Below are 16,053 nucleotides of genomic sequence, written 5' to 3'. Positions count from 1 at the left end.
TGCAGAGAGAGGCTCATTGGTCCAGGGAGGACATGGAGATCTCATAGGAGAAAGATGTAATCTTTTAGAGCTTAAAGGGCCCTGGTTAATGTGATTCTGCCACTGGGTATCTGTTCGTCTATCCTTGTCTTAAAATAACACTGTCTTACCAGGCTACTCAGCCTCCTGCAGGACCCTCTCAAGGTCAGAAAGCCTTTTTTGACAGGTTTACTGAAAATCTGCCTCCTTGCTACCACTAGGTGGCAGTAGTCCTAGTTCTGTCACCTGAACAACCCAGATAAGTATGTATGTGGGAATGCTTCTGAGATTTGAAAGCAGGTGGGTATCCTATATGGGATGTTTCTCTTTTTTAGACCCTGTGTCTCTGGTCCGTTCAAGAGCCACTCCTGTTATGGGATGGTTTCCAGCTCCTTTGTCAATTTCATGACCATCCTCTGGAGGTGTTTCCCTTTGTTAATGATCATCTTGCAATGCGGAGCATAGATTGGAACAGGGAACTCCGGGAGAGAACGGCAGAGACTGCAGTGTGACAATTATATTCTGGGGTCTAGAAACCATACTTTAATTTATACAACCTAAAATGTGCTCTGTTTTTAGCAGCTACATAGTTTAGTTACATTATGCTATGAGGTCAACTTGAACTGCTAAATCTTTTTTAAATTGTCTGTTTTTATGTGACCTGCTGCCAAGCCATGCTTCCTTTATTCTGGCCTCACAAAATAGACTTTTAAATTTTTGAGAATTTTTTTCTATATCTTATAATTTTCACCTTATTATTTCTTTTAATTTTAGCCCAGTACTCCAGCCATTCTGAGCTCATTTTGAATATTAGTTTTGTTCTTCAACAAACTTGATATCCCCACCAGTTTTGGGTCATCTTCAGACGTGGTAAGTATGTTTTCTGTGTTATCTAAGTCAAGGGGTCCCCAACCTCCAGGCCACAGACTGGTACATCCTGTCAGATCAGCAGTACCATTACATTAGAAATAAAGTGCACAATAAATGTTATGTGCTTGATTCATCCTGAAACTATCCCCCCCACCCCCTAGTCCATGGAAGAATGGTCTTCTGGGAAATCAGTCCCTGGTGCCAAAAAGGTTGGGGACCACTGATCTAAGTTACTAGTAAAAGTGGAAAAGTCCTGTGGCCTTTCTCTGGTGAATTTTCTCCTGGTTGCTACCTATGCTTTGTGTAAAACTTTTTTTATCAATTGCCAGTCTATTTCACCTGTGTTATAACTTGGTTAATATATTGCTGCCTTATCTTAACTCATTTGTGGGGAAGTTGTAGGAGACAATTTCAGATGCACTGCTGAACTTAAGATATGTTGTAGTTACAAAAGACAGGATGGATGGAAGATCCAAGAAGGCTTCTTTGTTTTGTAAAATGGAAACTACTGTACTTTTTCCAATGATAAAAGTAATATAAGCATGTAAAGGTCAGCAGCATACAAAAGTATATGAATTAGAAAGTCCTTCTGTAATTCTTTGTGTTGACCAACTTCCAGATAACTGTGGTTCATGGTTTTGTGTATTCATAAACGCAGATCTGTGATATAAATCAAATCATACTACAAAGAATATTGTGCGACCTACTTTTCTAACTTATAAGCTTTTGGAAATGTCTTTCTTTGTCAGAATATATAGTTTCACTTCATCCTTTTTAACAACACAGTGTTCTTTTCTGCGGATGCATCCTAACTTAACTCATCAGTCCCGTACTGATGGAGGTTTACATGATTGGCGAATTTTTGCTGTTCTGTACGCAGTGATGCATGATGAACTTTCTTTGCTAGCTTGAAATGTGGCTGCTGGTTTTTGCCTCCCCTGGATTCCCTGTCCGTTTGGGACCTTGTTTTCAATGTTATAAATGTCAAAGGCTGCTTCTACCAAAGAAATAAACTAAAAAGGGGTCTGCCAACTCCTTGCTCATCAGGTTTTGAGGTTGAAAATCTAAACCTTATCCTTCTTTGAAGGGTAGTTAAAGATGTTTGAATTCTCTGGGGCCTTAGGAGAACCAAGAACCAAGGTACCCCAAGATCAAGTCTGGAGTGATAGACAGGTTCTCCCCAGCACATACCGTCAGCTCTGCCAAGTGAGGCCAGTTGCCAGGCCCTGTATAGTTTCTTTCCTTCTCACCTTCACACTTTCTCTTTTCCATGGAGTCTTCATCCCTATACACATGCACCTCCCAGACTAAGTTAGAAGCCACCTGCTCTGAACTTCCAGAACATGTTAAGAGTGTGGGCTTGAGAGTCAAACCTGTGTTTGAATATCACAGCAGTACCTTCCCAGTTCTGTGATCTTATATAAGTTACCTATACTTTCAGGGCCTGATTATCCTCATGTGTAGAATTGAAATAAAACTATATTAGATATTTCAAAACACCTAACCCAATGCCTGGCTGATAAAAAGCACTTAATAAATGTTAGCTGCTATTACAGCATCATGGGTGATCATATTACCTATTCCATAGACTTATGAATATTAAAGGAGAATGTATGTAAAACTCCCAACACAGTGCTCCACATAAATTGAGTGTTAAATAAATGACAATTATTTATTGAATTGCTATATTCCTTTGGATACTTAACCTCAATATATTTTGTGTGACTTCTGTTTATGTTCATGTCTTGATCTCCTCCTCTAATTTATAAACTCCCTTGTGAGCTGAGTTCTCTCTCTTCCATTCTCTCTTTCTTCTCCTCCCTACCACCTCTACCAACTAGAAAGCATAAGAGACCCAGTGCAGGGGATTAGTGGGGCTCATTACAATTTGGATGAATGAATGCTGCTATCACATCTTAAAATCTCTTTATCACTGTATTGTGTTCCTGTTAGAAAGCATCTTTCTCATTAACTGATAAAGAGGGCCTTACTGATAAAGGGGGCCTTGTCTGTAGGGCAGCACATGGCATACATTCCAACCACTGAGCCACTGGTCACAGAATTAGCAATCTATGGAATCATAGCTTTGGGAAGGTTTCCAGAAAACAATGGCCTTGAGTCTGTGTTTATCTGAGCAGAATATATTTGTATGTTGCTCTCAGGCTTCTATCTAAATGGAAAGGGACATCAGGCACCAGCTTAGTTAAGGACACCCTGAAGTTGTTTCTCTACATTCACTCATGCCCTCCACACAGCAGCAAGAGGTATATTCAGTTCAGTTCAGTTGCTCAGTCGTGTCCGACTCTTTGCGACCCCATGAACTGCAGCACACCAGGCCTCTCTGTCCATCACCAACTCCCGGAGTCTACCCAAACCCATGTTCATCGAGTCGGTGATGCCATCCAACCATCTCATCCTCTGTCGTCCCCTTCTCCTCCCGCCCCCAATCCTACCCAGCATTAGGGTCTTTTCCAATGAGTCAACTCTTCGCATGAGGTGGCCAAAGTATTGGAGTTTCAGCTTCAACATCAGACCTTCCAATGAACACCCAGGATTGATCTCTTTTAGGATGGATTGATTGCATCTCCTTGCAGTCCAAGGGACTCTCAAGAGTCTTCTCCAACACCACAGATCAAAAGCATCAATTCTGCGGCGCTCAGCTTTCTTCACCGTCCAACTCTCACATCCATACATGACCACTGGAAAAACCATAGGCTTGACTAGACGGACTTTTGTTGGCAAAGTAATGTCTCTGCTTTTAAGTATGCTATCTAGGTTGGCCATAACCTTCCTTCCAAGGAGTAAGGGTCTTTTAATTTCATGGCGGCAGTCACCATCTGCAGTGATTTTGGAGCCCAAAAAAATAAAGTCTGAAACTGTTTCCACTGTTTCCCCATCTATTTCCCATGGAGTGACGGGACCAGATGCCATGATCTTAGTTTTCTGAACATTGAGCTTTAAGCCAACTTTTTCACTCTCCTCCTTCACCTTCATCAAGAGGCTCTTTAGTTCTTCTTCACTCTCTGCCATAAGGGTGGTGTCATCTGCATATCTGAGGTTATTGATATTTCTCCCGGCAATCTTGATTCCAGCTTGTGTTTCTTCCAGCCCAGCGTTTCTCATGATATACTCTGCATATAAGTTAAATAAGCAGGGTGACAATATACAGCCTTGACGGACTCCTTTTCCTATTTGGAAGCAGTCTGTTGTTAAATGTCCAGTTCTAAGTGTTGCTTCCTGACCTGCATACAGGTTTCTCAAGAGACAGGTCAGATGGTCTGGTATTCCCATCTCTTTCAGAATTTTCCACAGTTTATTGTGATCCACACAGTCAAAGGCTTTGGCATAGTCAATAAAGCAGAAATAGATGTTTTTCTGGAACTCTCTTGCTTTTTCGATGATGCAGCAGATATTGGCAATTTGATCTCTGGTTCCTCTGCCTTTTCTAAAACCAGCTTGAACATCTGGAAGTTCACGGTTCACGTATTGCTGAAGCCTGGCTTGGAGAATTTTGAGCATTACTTTACCAGCGTGTGAGATGAGTGCAATTGTGCGGTAGTTTGAGCATTCTTTGGCATTGCCTTTCTTTGGGATTGGAACGAAAACTGACCTTTTCCAGTCCTGTGGCCACTGCCGAGTTTTCCAAATTTGCTGGCATATCGAGTGTAGCACTTTCACAGCATCACCTTTGAGGATTTGAAATAGCTCAACTGGAATTACATCACCTCCACTAGCTTTGTTCGTAGTGATGCTTTCTGAGGCCCACTTGACTTCACATTCCAGGATGTCTGACTCTAGGTGAGTTATCACACCATCGTGATTATCTGGGTCGTGAAGATCTTTTTTGTACAGTTCTTCTGTGTATTCTTGCCACCTCTTCTTAATATCTTCTGCTTCTGTTAGGTCCATACGATTTCTGTCCTTTATCGAGCCCATCTTTGCATGAAATGTTCCTTTATTAGACAATAGTAAATCAGATCACCTTGGAAGAAAACCTATGACGAACCTAGACAGCGTATTCAAAAGCAGAGACATCTCTTTGCCAACAAAGGTCCGTCTAGTCAAAGCTATGGGGAATGCTCGAACTACCACACAATTGCACTCATCTCACACGCTAGTAAAGTAATGCTCAAAATTCTCCAAGCCAGGCTTCAGCAATACGTGAATCATGAACTTCCAGATGTTCAAGGTGGTTTTAGAAAAGGCAGAGGAACCAGAGATTAAATTGCAAAAATCCACTGGATCATCGAAAAAGCAAGAGAGTTCCAGAAAAAACTTCTATTTCTGCTTTTTTGACTATGCCAAAGCGTTTGACTGTGTGGATCACAATAAACTGTGGAAAATTCTGAAAGAGATGGGAATACCAGACCATCTGACCTGTCTCTTGAGAAACCTGTATGCAGGTCAGGAAGCAACAGTTAGAACAGGACATGGAAAAACAGACTGGTTCCAAATAAGAAAAGAAGTACGTCAAGACTGTATATTGTCACCCTGCTTATTTAACTTAAATGCAGAGTACATCATGAGAAATGCTGAGCTGGAAGAAACACAAGCTGGAATCAAGATTGCTGGGAGAAATATCAATAACCTCACATATGCAGGTGACACCACCCTTATGGCAGAAAGCAAGGAAGATCTAAAGAACCTCGTGATGAAAGTGAAAGAAGAGAGTGAAAAAGTTGGCTTAAAGCTCAACGTTCAGAAAACTAAAATCATGGCATCTGGTCCCATCGCTTCATGGCAAATAGATGGGGAAACAGTGGAAAAAATGTCAGACTTTAGTTTTTGGGCTCCAAAATCACTGCAGATGGTGATTGCAGCCATGAAATTAAAAGACACTTACTCCTTGGAAGGGAAGTTATGACCAACCTAGATAGCATATTAAAAAGCAGAGACATTACTTTCCCAACAAAGGTCCATCTAATCAAGGCTGTGGCTTTTCCAGTGGTCATGTATGGATGTGAGAGTTGGACGATAAAGAAAGCTGAGCGCCGAAGAACTGATGCTTTTGAACTGTGGTGTTGGAGAAGACTCTTGAGAGTCCCTTGGACTGCAAGGAGATCCAACCAGTCCATCCTATAGGAGATCAATCCTGGGTGTTCATTGGAAGGACTGATGTTGAAGCTGAAACTCCAATACTTTGGCCACCTCATGCGAAGAGTTGACTCACTGAAAAAGACCCTAATGCTGGGAAGGATTAGGGGCAGGAGGAGAAGGGGACGACAGAGGATGAGATGGCTGGATGGCATCATCGACTCGATGGACATGAGTTTGGGTAAACTCCGGGAGTTGGTGATGGACAGGGATGCCTGGCGTGCTGTGATTCATGGGGTCGCAAAGAGTCAGATACGACTGAGCAACTGAACTGAACTCATGGTTTTTCCAGTAGTAATGTAGGGATATGAGAGTTGGACCATAAAGAAGGCTGAGCACTGAAGAATTGATGCTTTCAAACTGTGATGCTGGAGGATACTCTTGAGAGTTCATTGGATAGCCAGGAGATCAAACCAGTCAATCCTAAAGGAAATCAACCCTACATATTCATTGGATAGACTGATGCTGAAGCTGAAGCTCTGATACTTTGGACACCTGATGTGAAGAAATGACTCACATTCAGTTAGGTGTTTTGAAATATCTTACATAGTTTTATTTCCATTCTACAGATAAGGATAATCAGGCCCTGAAAGGGTAGGTAACTTCTATAAGATCACAGAACTGGGAAGGTACAGCTGTGATATTCAAACACAGGTTTGACTCTCAAGCCCACACTCTTAACATGTTCTGGAAGTTCAGAGCAGGTGGCTTCTAACTTAGTCTGGGAGGTGCATGTGTACAGGGAGGAAGACTCCATGGAAGAGGGAAAAGAGCCTGATGCTGGGGAAGATTGAGGGCAGGAGGAGCAGGGGGCGACAGAGAATGAGATGATGGAATGGCTTCACCGACTTAATAGACATGAGTTTGAACAAACTCCAAGAGATAAGGAAGGACAGGGAAGCCTGGCGTGCTCCAGTTCATCATGCTGGAAAGAGTTGGACATGACTGAGCGACTAAACAACAACAAGAAGGAGGGCAAGGAGAGGACTTGGAGACAATGAGTATAAACAGTTGCTTCAAGGTTCTAGTATAAGGAGGAGCGCAGCAGTGGGGCAGTAGTAGTATCTGGGGGTGGGGCTAGAGTTGAAAGAGTATTTTATTAAATTGTTGGATGGGAGAAATAAATGGTGTGAATGATCCAGTCTCACACCTCAGAGTGTAAGTTCCTTGAGGGCAGGGATTTTGTCTCATGTGTCTGCACCACCTCCCGCAGTGCCTAGCACAGAGTTGGCATTCCATAAATGTTGTTGAGACATAGAGAACAGACTTGTGGTTGCCGAGGGGGAGGGAGTGAGGGAGCGATACATTAGGAATTTGGAATTAGCAGATGCAAGCTATTATACATAGGATGGGTCAACAACAAGGTCCTACTTTATAGCACAAGGAATTATATCCAATATCCTGTAATAAGCCATAATGGAAAAGAAGATGCAAAAGAACATATATATCTATATATAACCGAATCACTTTGCTGTACACCAGAAGCTAACGCAACATTGTAAATCAACAACATACTTCAATGACAATAAGTGACTAAGACTCTTTGCTCTCAAATGCAGGAATCCAGGTTCAATCCCTGGTCAGGGAACTAGATCCTGCATGCCTCAACTAAGATCCCACATGGTGCAACTAAGACCCAATGCAGCCAAACAAATAGTGAAAAAAAAATCAGTGGAAGTAAATGTTAAAGTATTGAATAAGAAATAATAGCAGGATAAAGTGGCAGGTGAATTGCATGGAACTGTGGCTTGAGTCCCAGTCATTCCTACCACACTCTGGCACACCAAGCTTACCCAAGAGCCAGACAGCCCAGGCATGGGTTGGCATGGCACAACTCCCTTTGTCGAGAGGGTATGCTGTGTCTCTACAATCCTCCATTCCAGGAAGCAGACTAGCTTTGGGACTGTAAGAACTGGGTGCAGACAAATGAGACAGCAATGCTCAGGAGTGTGCCAGAAGTGAAACCCCTGTGCTTCATCACCGTTCTCTGGGCGTGGTCTATCTGTGGCACAGGGCACGTGTGAGACATGGGCCGCAGTGCTATCCCAGTCTGCCCCTCCTGGCTGGAGGGTGATTCATAATCTCCTGTTGCTCAGGCCAAGGAATGGCTAAACCAGGGTCCAAGGAGGAGAAGCCCATGGCCAAGCAGCCACCAGAAGCCTTGGACCGGGCTCCTCCCAGTTGCCACAATGCATAATCCCCACAGTGTAAGGGGATGGTCAGCCCACTGGGGTTTCCCCCAGGGTTCTTGTGACTCAGCCGTTGCTGGAAAGATGGCATGGCCCAGCATCGGGCTAGCGCACGGGAGGCACTTTTGAATGAATGGACCCTTTGGGACTCTGAGAGCTAATACAAATGGTGAGGGAAGAATGCTTCTTTATCCAAGCCTTCCCTGTCATCTCACTCAGTGCCCAGACACAGTCCTGTGCAGGGACACAGCCACAGGCAAGAGCATGCCCTGGGCTGGGAAGAAAGGGTGTAGTTAGTTGGCAGTACCCCCAGACAGACCTTTTCCATCTCCTCACCTGGCACCTGAAGAGTCCACCATCGTATCAGGTCTTAGGAGTCCAAAAAGTATATTTCAACCTGTATTGACCTAACGCTTAATCTGGATCACATCCTGTGTATTTTCTCAAAGTTGTTACTACAATAAAAAAACAACAACAACAAATAATAATAATAATAATTGCAGCTGAAACACACTGAACACCTACTATGGGCCAGCCACTGGACTAAGCACTTTATATACATTATCTGTTGTACTCCTTACTGCACACCTGTGAGGTGAATGCTATTTTAAAAAATTGAACTGTAAATTGATTTACTAGGTTGTATTAGTTTCAAGTATACAGTAAAGTTAATGAGTAATAGAGATATATAATTCACTCTATATGTATTCACTCTTTTTTAGATTGCTTTCTCATATAGGTTATTACAGATTATTGAGTATAGTTCCTTGTACTATAAAGGAGTTCCTTATTGGTTATTTAATTTATATACAATAGTGTGTACATGTCAATCCCATCCTCCTAATACTATTATTGTCTCTGTTACACAGAAAAGGTTCAGTCTATGAGGGGAAAGAGTTGAGATTCAAGTCCAGGTCTGTCTCACGACAGAAGCAGTTCTGCATGGTTCTCTATTATAGCATCAAAGTGCTCTTTCAAAAGTAAACCAGATAATATAATTCCTTGGCTTGACAGCCTCCAGTGGTTTCCCATCACATGTAGAACCAAATCCGACTTTCTTCCGGGGCCATCAAGGCCTGGCAGAACCCAGGCTTTCCCTTCCTCCCCAGCCTCTGCCTCCTTTCCCCACCCCTGTAAAAACCTGTGCCCCGTGAACTGTATCAGTAGCCGTGATCTGCTGTGAGTATGTTTGGTGGGCTGGCTTGGGTGCCTACCCTTGCTCCCTTGGAAAATACCTCCCATGGTTCAAACACCCATCCCAGGAGCCCTGCCGGTATAAAGTGAAAGCTGCCTGTGGTTGTCAGTATGACCATTGTTCTGTGGCGAGTTGCTGGGCTATCTTAGAAGGCTTGCTCTCTCTTTCTCACTTGTGCTGGAAGATCCTAGAAGGTTGAGAGTATCCCAGATCCTCTCCAGTGCCAAGAAGAGTGTGATGCTAAGAGATAAATCTAAACAGCACTGGACTAGGAAAGCTATGACCTATATCTTACTCCAGCTTTCTCGCTCAGTAGCTTAGGAGGCCTGAGATGAATCCTTTCACTTTTCTAAGCCTCAATTTCTTTCTTCTTTTTTTTTTTTTTGTTTTTGTTTTTTGGCCATGCCATGCAGCTCATGGGATTGTAGTTCCCCGACCAGAGATTGAACCCTGGGTCACAGCAGTGAAAGCGCTGAATTCTAACCACTGGCCCCCAGGGAACTCCCTAATGCTCAACTTCTTTATTGGTCAGTGAAAGTCATAATCTCTGCTCTTGAGGGATTGCTTTGAATATCTAATAAGAGACTTGTTGGATAGTGTTCTAGATAGTTGAGTGCTTACTATGTTTCAGATATGGCTCTAAGCTTCTTGCTCCAAATACCCAACCTTAATTTAACCATGAGATAACATGGGACAGGGCTTCCCAGGTGACTCAGTGGTAAAGAATCCACCTTCTAGTGCAGGGGGTGTAAGATATGCAGGTTTGATCCCTGGGTTGGGACAATCCCCTGGAGGAAGCGCGTGGCAACCCATACCAGTGTTCTTCCCTGGAGAATCCCCATAGACAGAGGACCCTGGAGGGCTATGGTCCATAGGGTCACAAAGTTTTGGCGACCCTATGGAATGTAGCCTGCCAGGCTCCACTGTCCATGGGGATTCTCCAGGCCAGAATACTGGAGTGGGTAGCCTATCCCTTCTCCAGGGGATCTTCCCGACTCAGGAATGGAACCGGGGTCTCCTGCATTGCAGGCAGATTCTTTACCAGGGGAGCTACCAGGGAAGCCCACGCTTATGAGATGTGACAATAAATACAGTATGAGATCCTGAATTGGATCTTGGGATAGAAAAAAGACATTAGTGGGAAAACTGGGGAAATTTGAATAAGGTCTATAGATTAGTTAACAGTGTTGTATCAATATTAATTTCCTGGTTTCGATACTATTACCATTATTATGTAAGGAGTTTAATGTGAGCAGAAGCTGGGTGAATGGTGTCCAGCAACTCTGTGCTATGTTTACTGTTTTCCTGTAAAGTCAAACATTATTTTAGGCAGTTTGAAAGCAGGCTGGCAGGCACAGAAATGATAAATGACAAAGGATATGGGAGGGACATTGACAGTATCTGCTGTACCTCCTGAGTCACAGTGTCCTCATCTGTGAATTAGACCCAATAAAAATGTATCTCAAAGAATTTATATGGGAACTTACTTTTGAAGTATTATAAAAATGCAGGCTATGAGTATTCAGTTTGGTGATAGGAGCTCCCAAATAAATAAAAATATCAATACTCCATCCCCTCGAAACACTGTTTTTTAATAAAATTATTTCAAAATAAAAAGTTAAATATATCCCTGCCTTTCTGGGGCTTGCCTTTTGCTAGAGTGAATGTGGAGGAGGGAATAAATAAAGCGATTGGGAAATTAGTATTTTTGGGGGGTTTAGAAGTATTATTTTATTCATTAATCATCTAAAACTAATCATTCTGTTTTAAAATATTTATTACATTAAAATGAAATGAAATATGCTTAGCCTGAAGTCTCTGGACAACAATGGCCAGGCAAGGTCCCCTGTGTTCAAAATCCTTGGCCTAAAAGAGCTCCAGTTAGAATCCTCTTGTCTTATCCTCCCTCCCTACATATGCCTTCTTGGTTGATTTGTACTATCAGGTGGAAATTGGACTCTGAAGGCTTTGACAGGGTAAGGAGAAAGAAGCAGGGGATGTGAGGTAAAGTAAATATGTTGTTTATTTTGCTTTTCTTTCTTGAAGGGACCACTTCTCTCCAAATCCACTGGCCTGGTAAAGCTGTGAGTACTATCCTGACCTCTGGCATCCCAACACAGAGGTAGACACTACCTCTCATCTGGACAGCCAGAGCTCTTCACCAGATAGGGAAATTAGCATTTTAGAAAGAAATAGATACTATGGATAAAGCAAGAAAGGCAGATAAGGAGCAAGAGAGGGTCAGTTTTAAAATAAGTTGGTTATGTCAGGCCTCCCTGAGAAGGTGACATTTGAATAAAGACTTTAAAGAAGAGAGGGGACAAGAGCCCCACAAAGTCAGTCACCGTGAATAGCAAGTGCAAAGGTCCTGAGGCCAGACCAGTTTAAGGAACAGCAGGAAGCCTAGTGTGACTAGAATAGAGCTGAACAAGGTAAGGTTGCCTCTTGCTGGGATCTTAAAGATAATGGACACAACGTAGCCACCAGGGAAGGCTCAGGGAAGTCAAACAATAGGCACCAAACAGGGGACCCGCCAGACTTCCCAGGTGGCACTAGCGGTAAAGAACCTGCCTGCCACTGCAGGAGACTTAAGAGATGTGGATTTGATCCCTGGATCAGGAAGATCCCCTGGAGGAGGGTTTGGCGACCCACTCCAGTATTCGTAACTGGAGAATCCCATGGACAAAGGAGCCTGGAAGGCTACAGTCCACGGGATTGCAAAGAGTCAGACACGACTGAAGCGACTTAGCGCACACACAGAGGACCTGCCATTGTCTTCTTTTTCCAGCTGAGTCAGTGATGACAGAAGCATGAAGGGAAAGGAAAGAGCAGGGAAGGAAATCACTGAAATCTGGAATCCTTATCCAATTTCTGGTGAGGAAACAAATCATTATTAAGCACCATGATGAGTTTCTGAATCTCCTGTGCTTGACTCCTCACTGATCAGTGAACTCCAATTAATGCCGAGTATGGCGGTAACACCACAGCTGGAGCCATCTTCAGGATTTCGCCTTAGTAAGTGTCACTGGCAGCATAGAAAGGTGGTCTGATTTTTCGTGGCCTAATAAGTGGAACTGAAAAAGTCCAGAGCATTGTTCTGGTTTCATTTATGTGTAGTATCAGAAGTCCCCGAGTCATCCAATTAGCATCATTTGGATATTTGGGGCCTAGTAATGCATGCAGTAAACAGAGTACAAACAATAATGCCACATGGGGAGCAGCCTCTAGGCCTGATGTGTACCTGAGAAAAATGGGCCGAGTACCATATGGGGTCCCTGGAGCCTCCCCAGCTGGCAGCCATGGCCCAGGATGCTCTCTCACCCGTGCAGGAGCAGAAACCCACACAGGGAAAAGCAGCCTACTGATGGGAGCTTGTAGGTAGCAGTGTTTTCAGAACATCTCAGCTCATCCTGAGATCCACACAAACATGGTGGCCTTGTCTTTATAGTGTGATAAAGATGGAAGGAGAGGATTTAGTGGATAGTGTTCTCAAATATGTGAAATATTACATTTCTGTAAGGTATTACTATGCACGCATGTGAGGCTACTTCAGTCGTGTTTGACTCTTTGCAGCCCTATGGATGGTAGCCCGCCAGGCTCCTCTCTCTGTGAGATTCTCCAGGCAAGCATACTGGATGGGTTGCCATTCCCTTCTCCAGAGGAACTTCTCAACCCAGGGACTGAATCCTGAGGGGTCCAATCCCAGTCTCTTACGTGTCCTGCATTGGCAGGCAGGTTCGTTACCACTAGCACCGCCTGGGAAGCCCTAGTGTCACAATATATGTATTACTATTGTTGTTATTATGTACCATGGGAGGTATTAAGAGAGCAGAACACCTGCAACCATAGTGTTTTCAGCTTTCCTGCATCTCTAATGCTATAGAGAAGGCCATTATCCTCTTTTTGAGAAGCAACAGCAACCATGTTAAGCACTTACTATGTGCCAGGCACTGTGGTAAAGGCCTTGCATACATGATCTCATTTAGTCCTCACAGCAATCCCGTCAAGTAGGTATAGTTTCTCCATTTTAAAGTCGGATATGTGATGCTCAGAGATCACGTAACTAACTTACTTGGGTAAGATGCTAACTTACCCAAGGTAACACAGTAAGTTGTTAGCATCAGAATTTACCTGCAGCAGACTAGCTCTAGGATTCTGTATCCTTATCTCTGTGCTAAAAGGCGTTTGAAATAGCACACGCAAGACACACATACTCCCAAGTGGTAGATGTGGATCTCTAAGAGGGAGACATCAGTTTCACTCTTTGGGCTCCATACACAGGGCTGGCTGTAGAAGGAGAACCCCAAGCAAGTGGACCACTCAAGCTGGGAGTGATTGTGGACAGAAGTGGGCACTTGGATGCTTGGGGGTGGGGTGCTGTGGGGGTATCTGGCTTCCCAACTGGGAAGACTAGGCTGGGGACAAGAGTGACAGACCAACTCTGAATTTCAGAAACACCCAGAGTAGCAGTCACCTACTTCATCGCGTCCTTGTGCCTGCGAAGCAACTACAGGCAGAGAGGTGCTGAGGCTTGCCTAAGGTCACACAGCTCGCTAGAGCGCAGGTGCAGTGTAGATCCCTGGTCTTCAGGCTCCAGTTCGGTGCTCTTCCTGCCGCTACACTCCCACTGGCCCCTCAGGTTCAGTGCACAGCAGTCAGAGGGAAGCCACGTCTTTGTGAGTGAAGCCATTGCCTGGAGGGTGGTTCTCAGTGTTGCCCAGAGACCTGCAGAAGTGCTAGTCCTCAAGTTTCACCCAGGACTGACTGGGGACTGAGATCCAGCAATATGGGACTTTGAAAGCCCTCTAGGTGACTCTGATACACACTCAAGTGTGAAAACCACCGGCCCAGACAGAAAGGCAAAGCGCCGAGTGCTGCAGCCATACACATGCGTTCGGATCATCCACTCGAACAGCACAAAGAAGGATCGTCTTCCTAGGGAAGGACAGTGAAAAGGAACACAGCTCTCAAGCCACACCTGCAGAGCAAGGTCACCTTCAAACACATGTGGCGGTTAGACATGCACAGATGGGGAGGGAGAGTGCAGCTAGTACTTGCTCATCCACACGTGCATCAGAGATAGTGTAGTTTTGCCAACTCAGCAATTCCCCAGAGACGTGCCAGTTCCACTGCCTGTTGCCCGGGAGGTGCATCCCTGCCCTCCGGGAAATTGCCATGCAGGATCATAGAACCTCTGATCTGGGAGGGATCTTAGAGAGTACCTACCCCATTGCCCACCTCTACCGCATCCCTGGTGATGCCCCTGACTTTCCTTCTCCAGAGGAACCTGGCTGGCTACAGTCCACGGGGTTGCAAAGAGTCAGACAGGACTTAGGACTGAGCACAATCATTTTTAGGAGCGGTGGCTGGCCGCACAAAACATCAGTGGCTCCTAGTTTGTGGCCTCTGGTTTAACATCTTTCTTTCCCACTTGGCTCTCTGCTCCACAGGGGCACATGCCCGAGGGTCTGCTCTGCTCACCAGTGTCTGGATTCAACAAATGGAAAAATAAAAATAGAAGATGGACCCACCCTCCCAGTAGAACACCAGGTTCAGAAAGAATACACTGGCATGGAGATGGCATTCTGTCACTCCTCGCCTCTTTTTCAATTGCGCACTGGAAACGTCACCAGGTCCCTTTAAGCCCTACTCCCAGTTGACCCCTGCAGGCCTCCTTACCCTCTGCGCTGAAGTCATCACCATGGCCACATGGGGTCTGGTGGGGGCGGGGCCCTCTGTGACGTCACCAAGGGCCCAGCCCTGCCGGGTCCTCAGTCTCCAGGTGCCACAGCAGACCAGCGCACCAAGGGAGCCACTTCATCTCAGCTCACGATGCGGTCTGTAATATGGCTCTTTTTTTGGCCTACGTTTGCCTCGTTTGTCTTTGCCTATGTGTTTTATGCTCTGAGAGATGAAGCTGTAGAATTCCCGGGGATGGTGCCCAGTGGAAGACACGTCCGAGTTCGAATTGGGCAGAATCAATCAGAGCAGGCCCCAGGCTGGTTCGGGATCAAGTACTGTCTGTTACTCTTCCTCGTGTTGATGGTGATCCTGTGTTTTGGAGGAGGCGGTGACGATAGTAACGTATGCACTCCCCATAGCCATGTGCGCTGTTCAGGAAGAAAGAAGAGAAAGGCTTACCCCTGCAAAGACACGATGTGCGGTGCCTTAACCCAGCTTGAGACGAAACTTGTGAACCTTGTGTTCATTGTGCGGAATCTGAAACTCACTGCGGCAACCGGTGGTAACCGCCAACACCCCAATATCGAGGTTCTTCCTGACGCAGAGCATAACATTATGATATATGAGATATGGGACGACGAAGACCCCTAAGGAGTGGATTTGCCCATCGAAGAAGAAGAGGAGTAGTTGAGTGTTGACAAACTGCATCCAAACTAATAAAAGTGCTCTGCAGCAAAAGGAAAAAAGCCTCTGATATTTTTTATTCGCGCTACCGTCTTACCTTTTGCAGAATGTCGTAGGATTGGTATATCATGCAGTGTATAAGCTTTTCCAGACTGGGAGACCTGCGTTCGATCCCTGGGTTGGGAAGATCCCCTGGAGAAGGGAAAGGCTACCCACTCCAGTATTCTGGCCTGGAGAATTCCATGAGTCCATGGAATCGCAAAGAGTCGGACACGACTGAGCGACTTTCACTTTCACAGTGTATAACCTTTTCCAGACTAG

General features: G+C 44.8%; 1 protein-coding gene across 1 annotated transcript; it reads left to right on the top strand.

The window, feature by feature from the left end:
* Positions 1-15,198: 15,198 nt before the first annotated feature.
* Positions 15,199-15,699, top strand: LOC145535643 (protein FAM209-like). The gene has a single exon (XM_081564038.1). The coding sequence runs from the start codon at positions 15,199-15,201 to the stop codon at positions 15,697-15,699; it is 501 nt and encodes a 166-aa protein (XP_081420164.1).
* Positions 15,700-16,053: the final 354 nt, after the last annotated feature.

This window comes from Giraffa tippelskirchi, chromosome X (genome assembly GCF_054371585.1).
Source record: "Giraffa tippelskirchi isolate mGirTip1 chromosome X, T2T-mGirTip1v1.2.pri, whole genome shotgun sequence".
Taxonomy (NCBI): domain Eukaryota; kingdom Metazoa; phylum Chordata; class Mammalia; order Artiodactyla; family Giraffidae; genus Giraffa; species Giraffa tippelskirchi.
Note: the sequence above shows the minus strand (reverse complement) of the source record. Positions and strands in the feature narration are given on the sequence as shown.

Excerpts from the sequence above, each read along its gene's own strand:
- LOC145535643 (XM_081564038.1), top strand. The coding sequence starts at position 15,199 with ATGCGGTCTGTAATATGGCTCTTTTTTTGGCCTACGTTTGCCTCGTTT.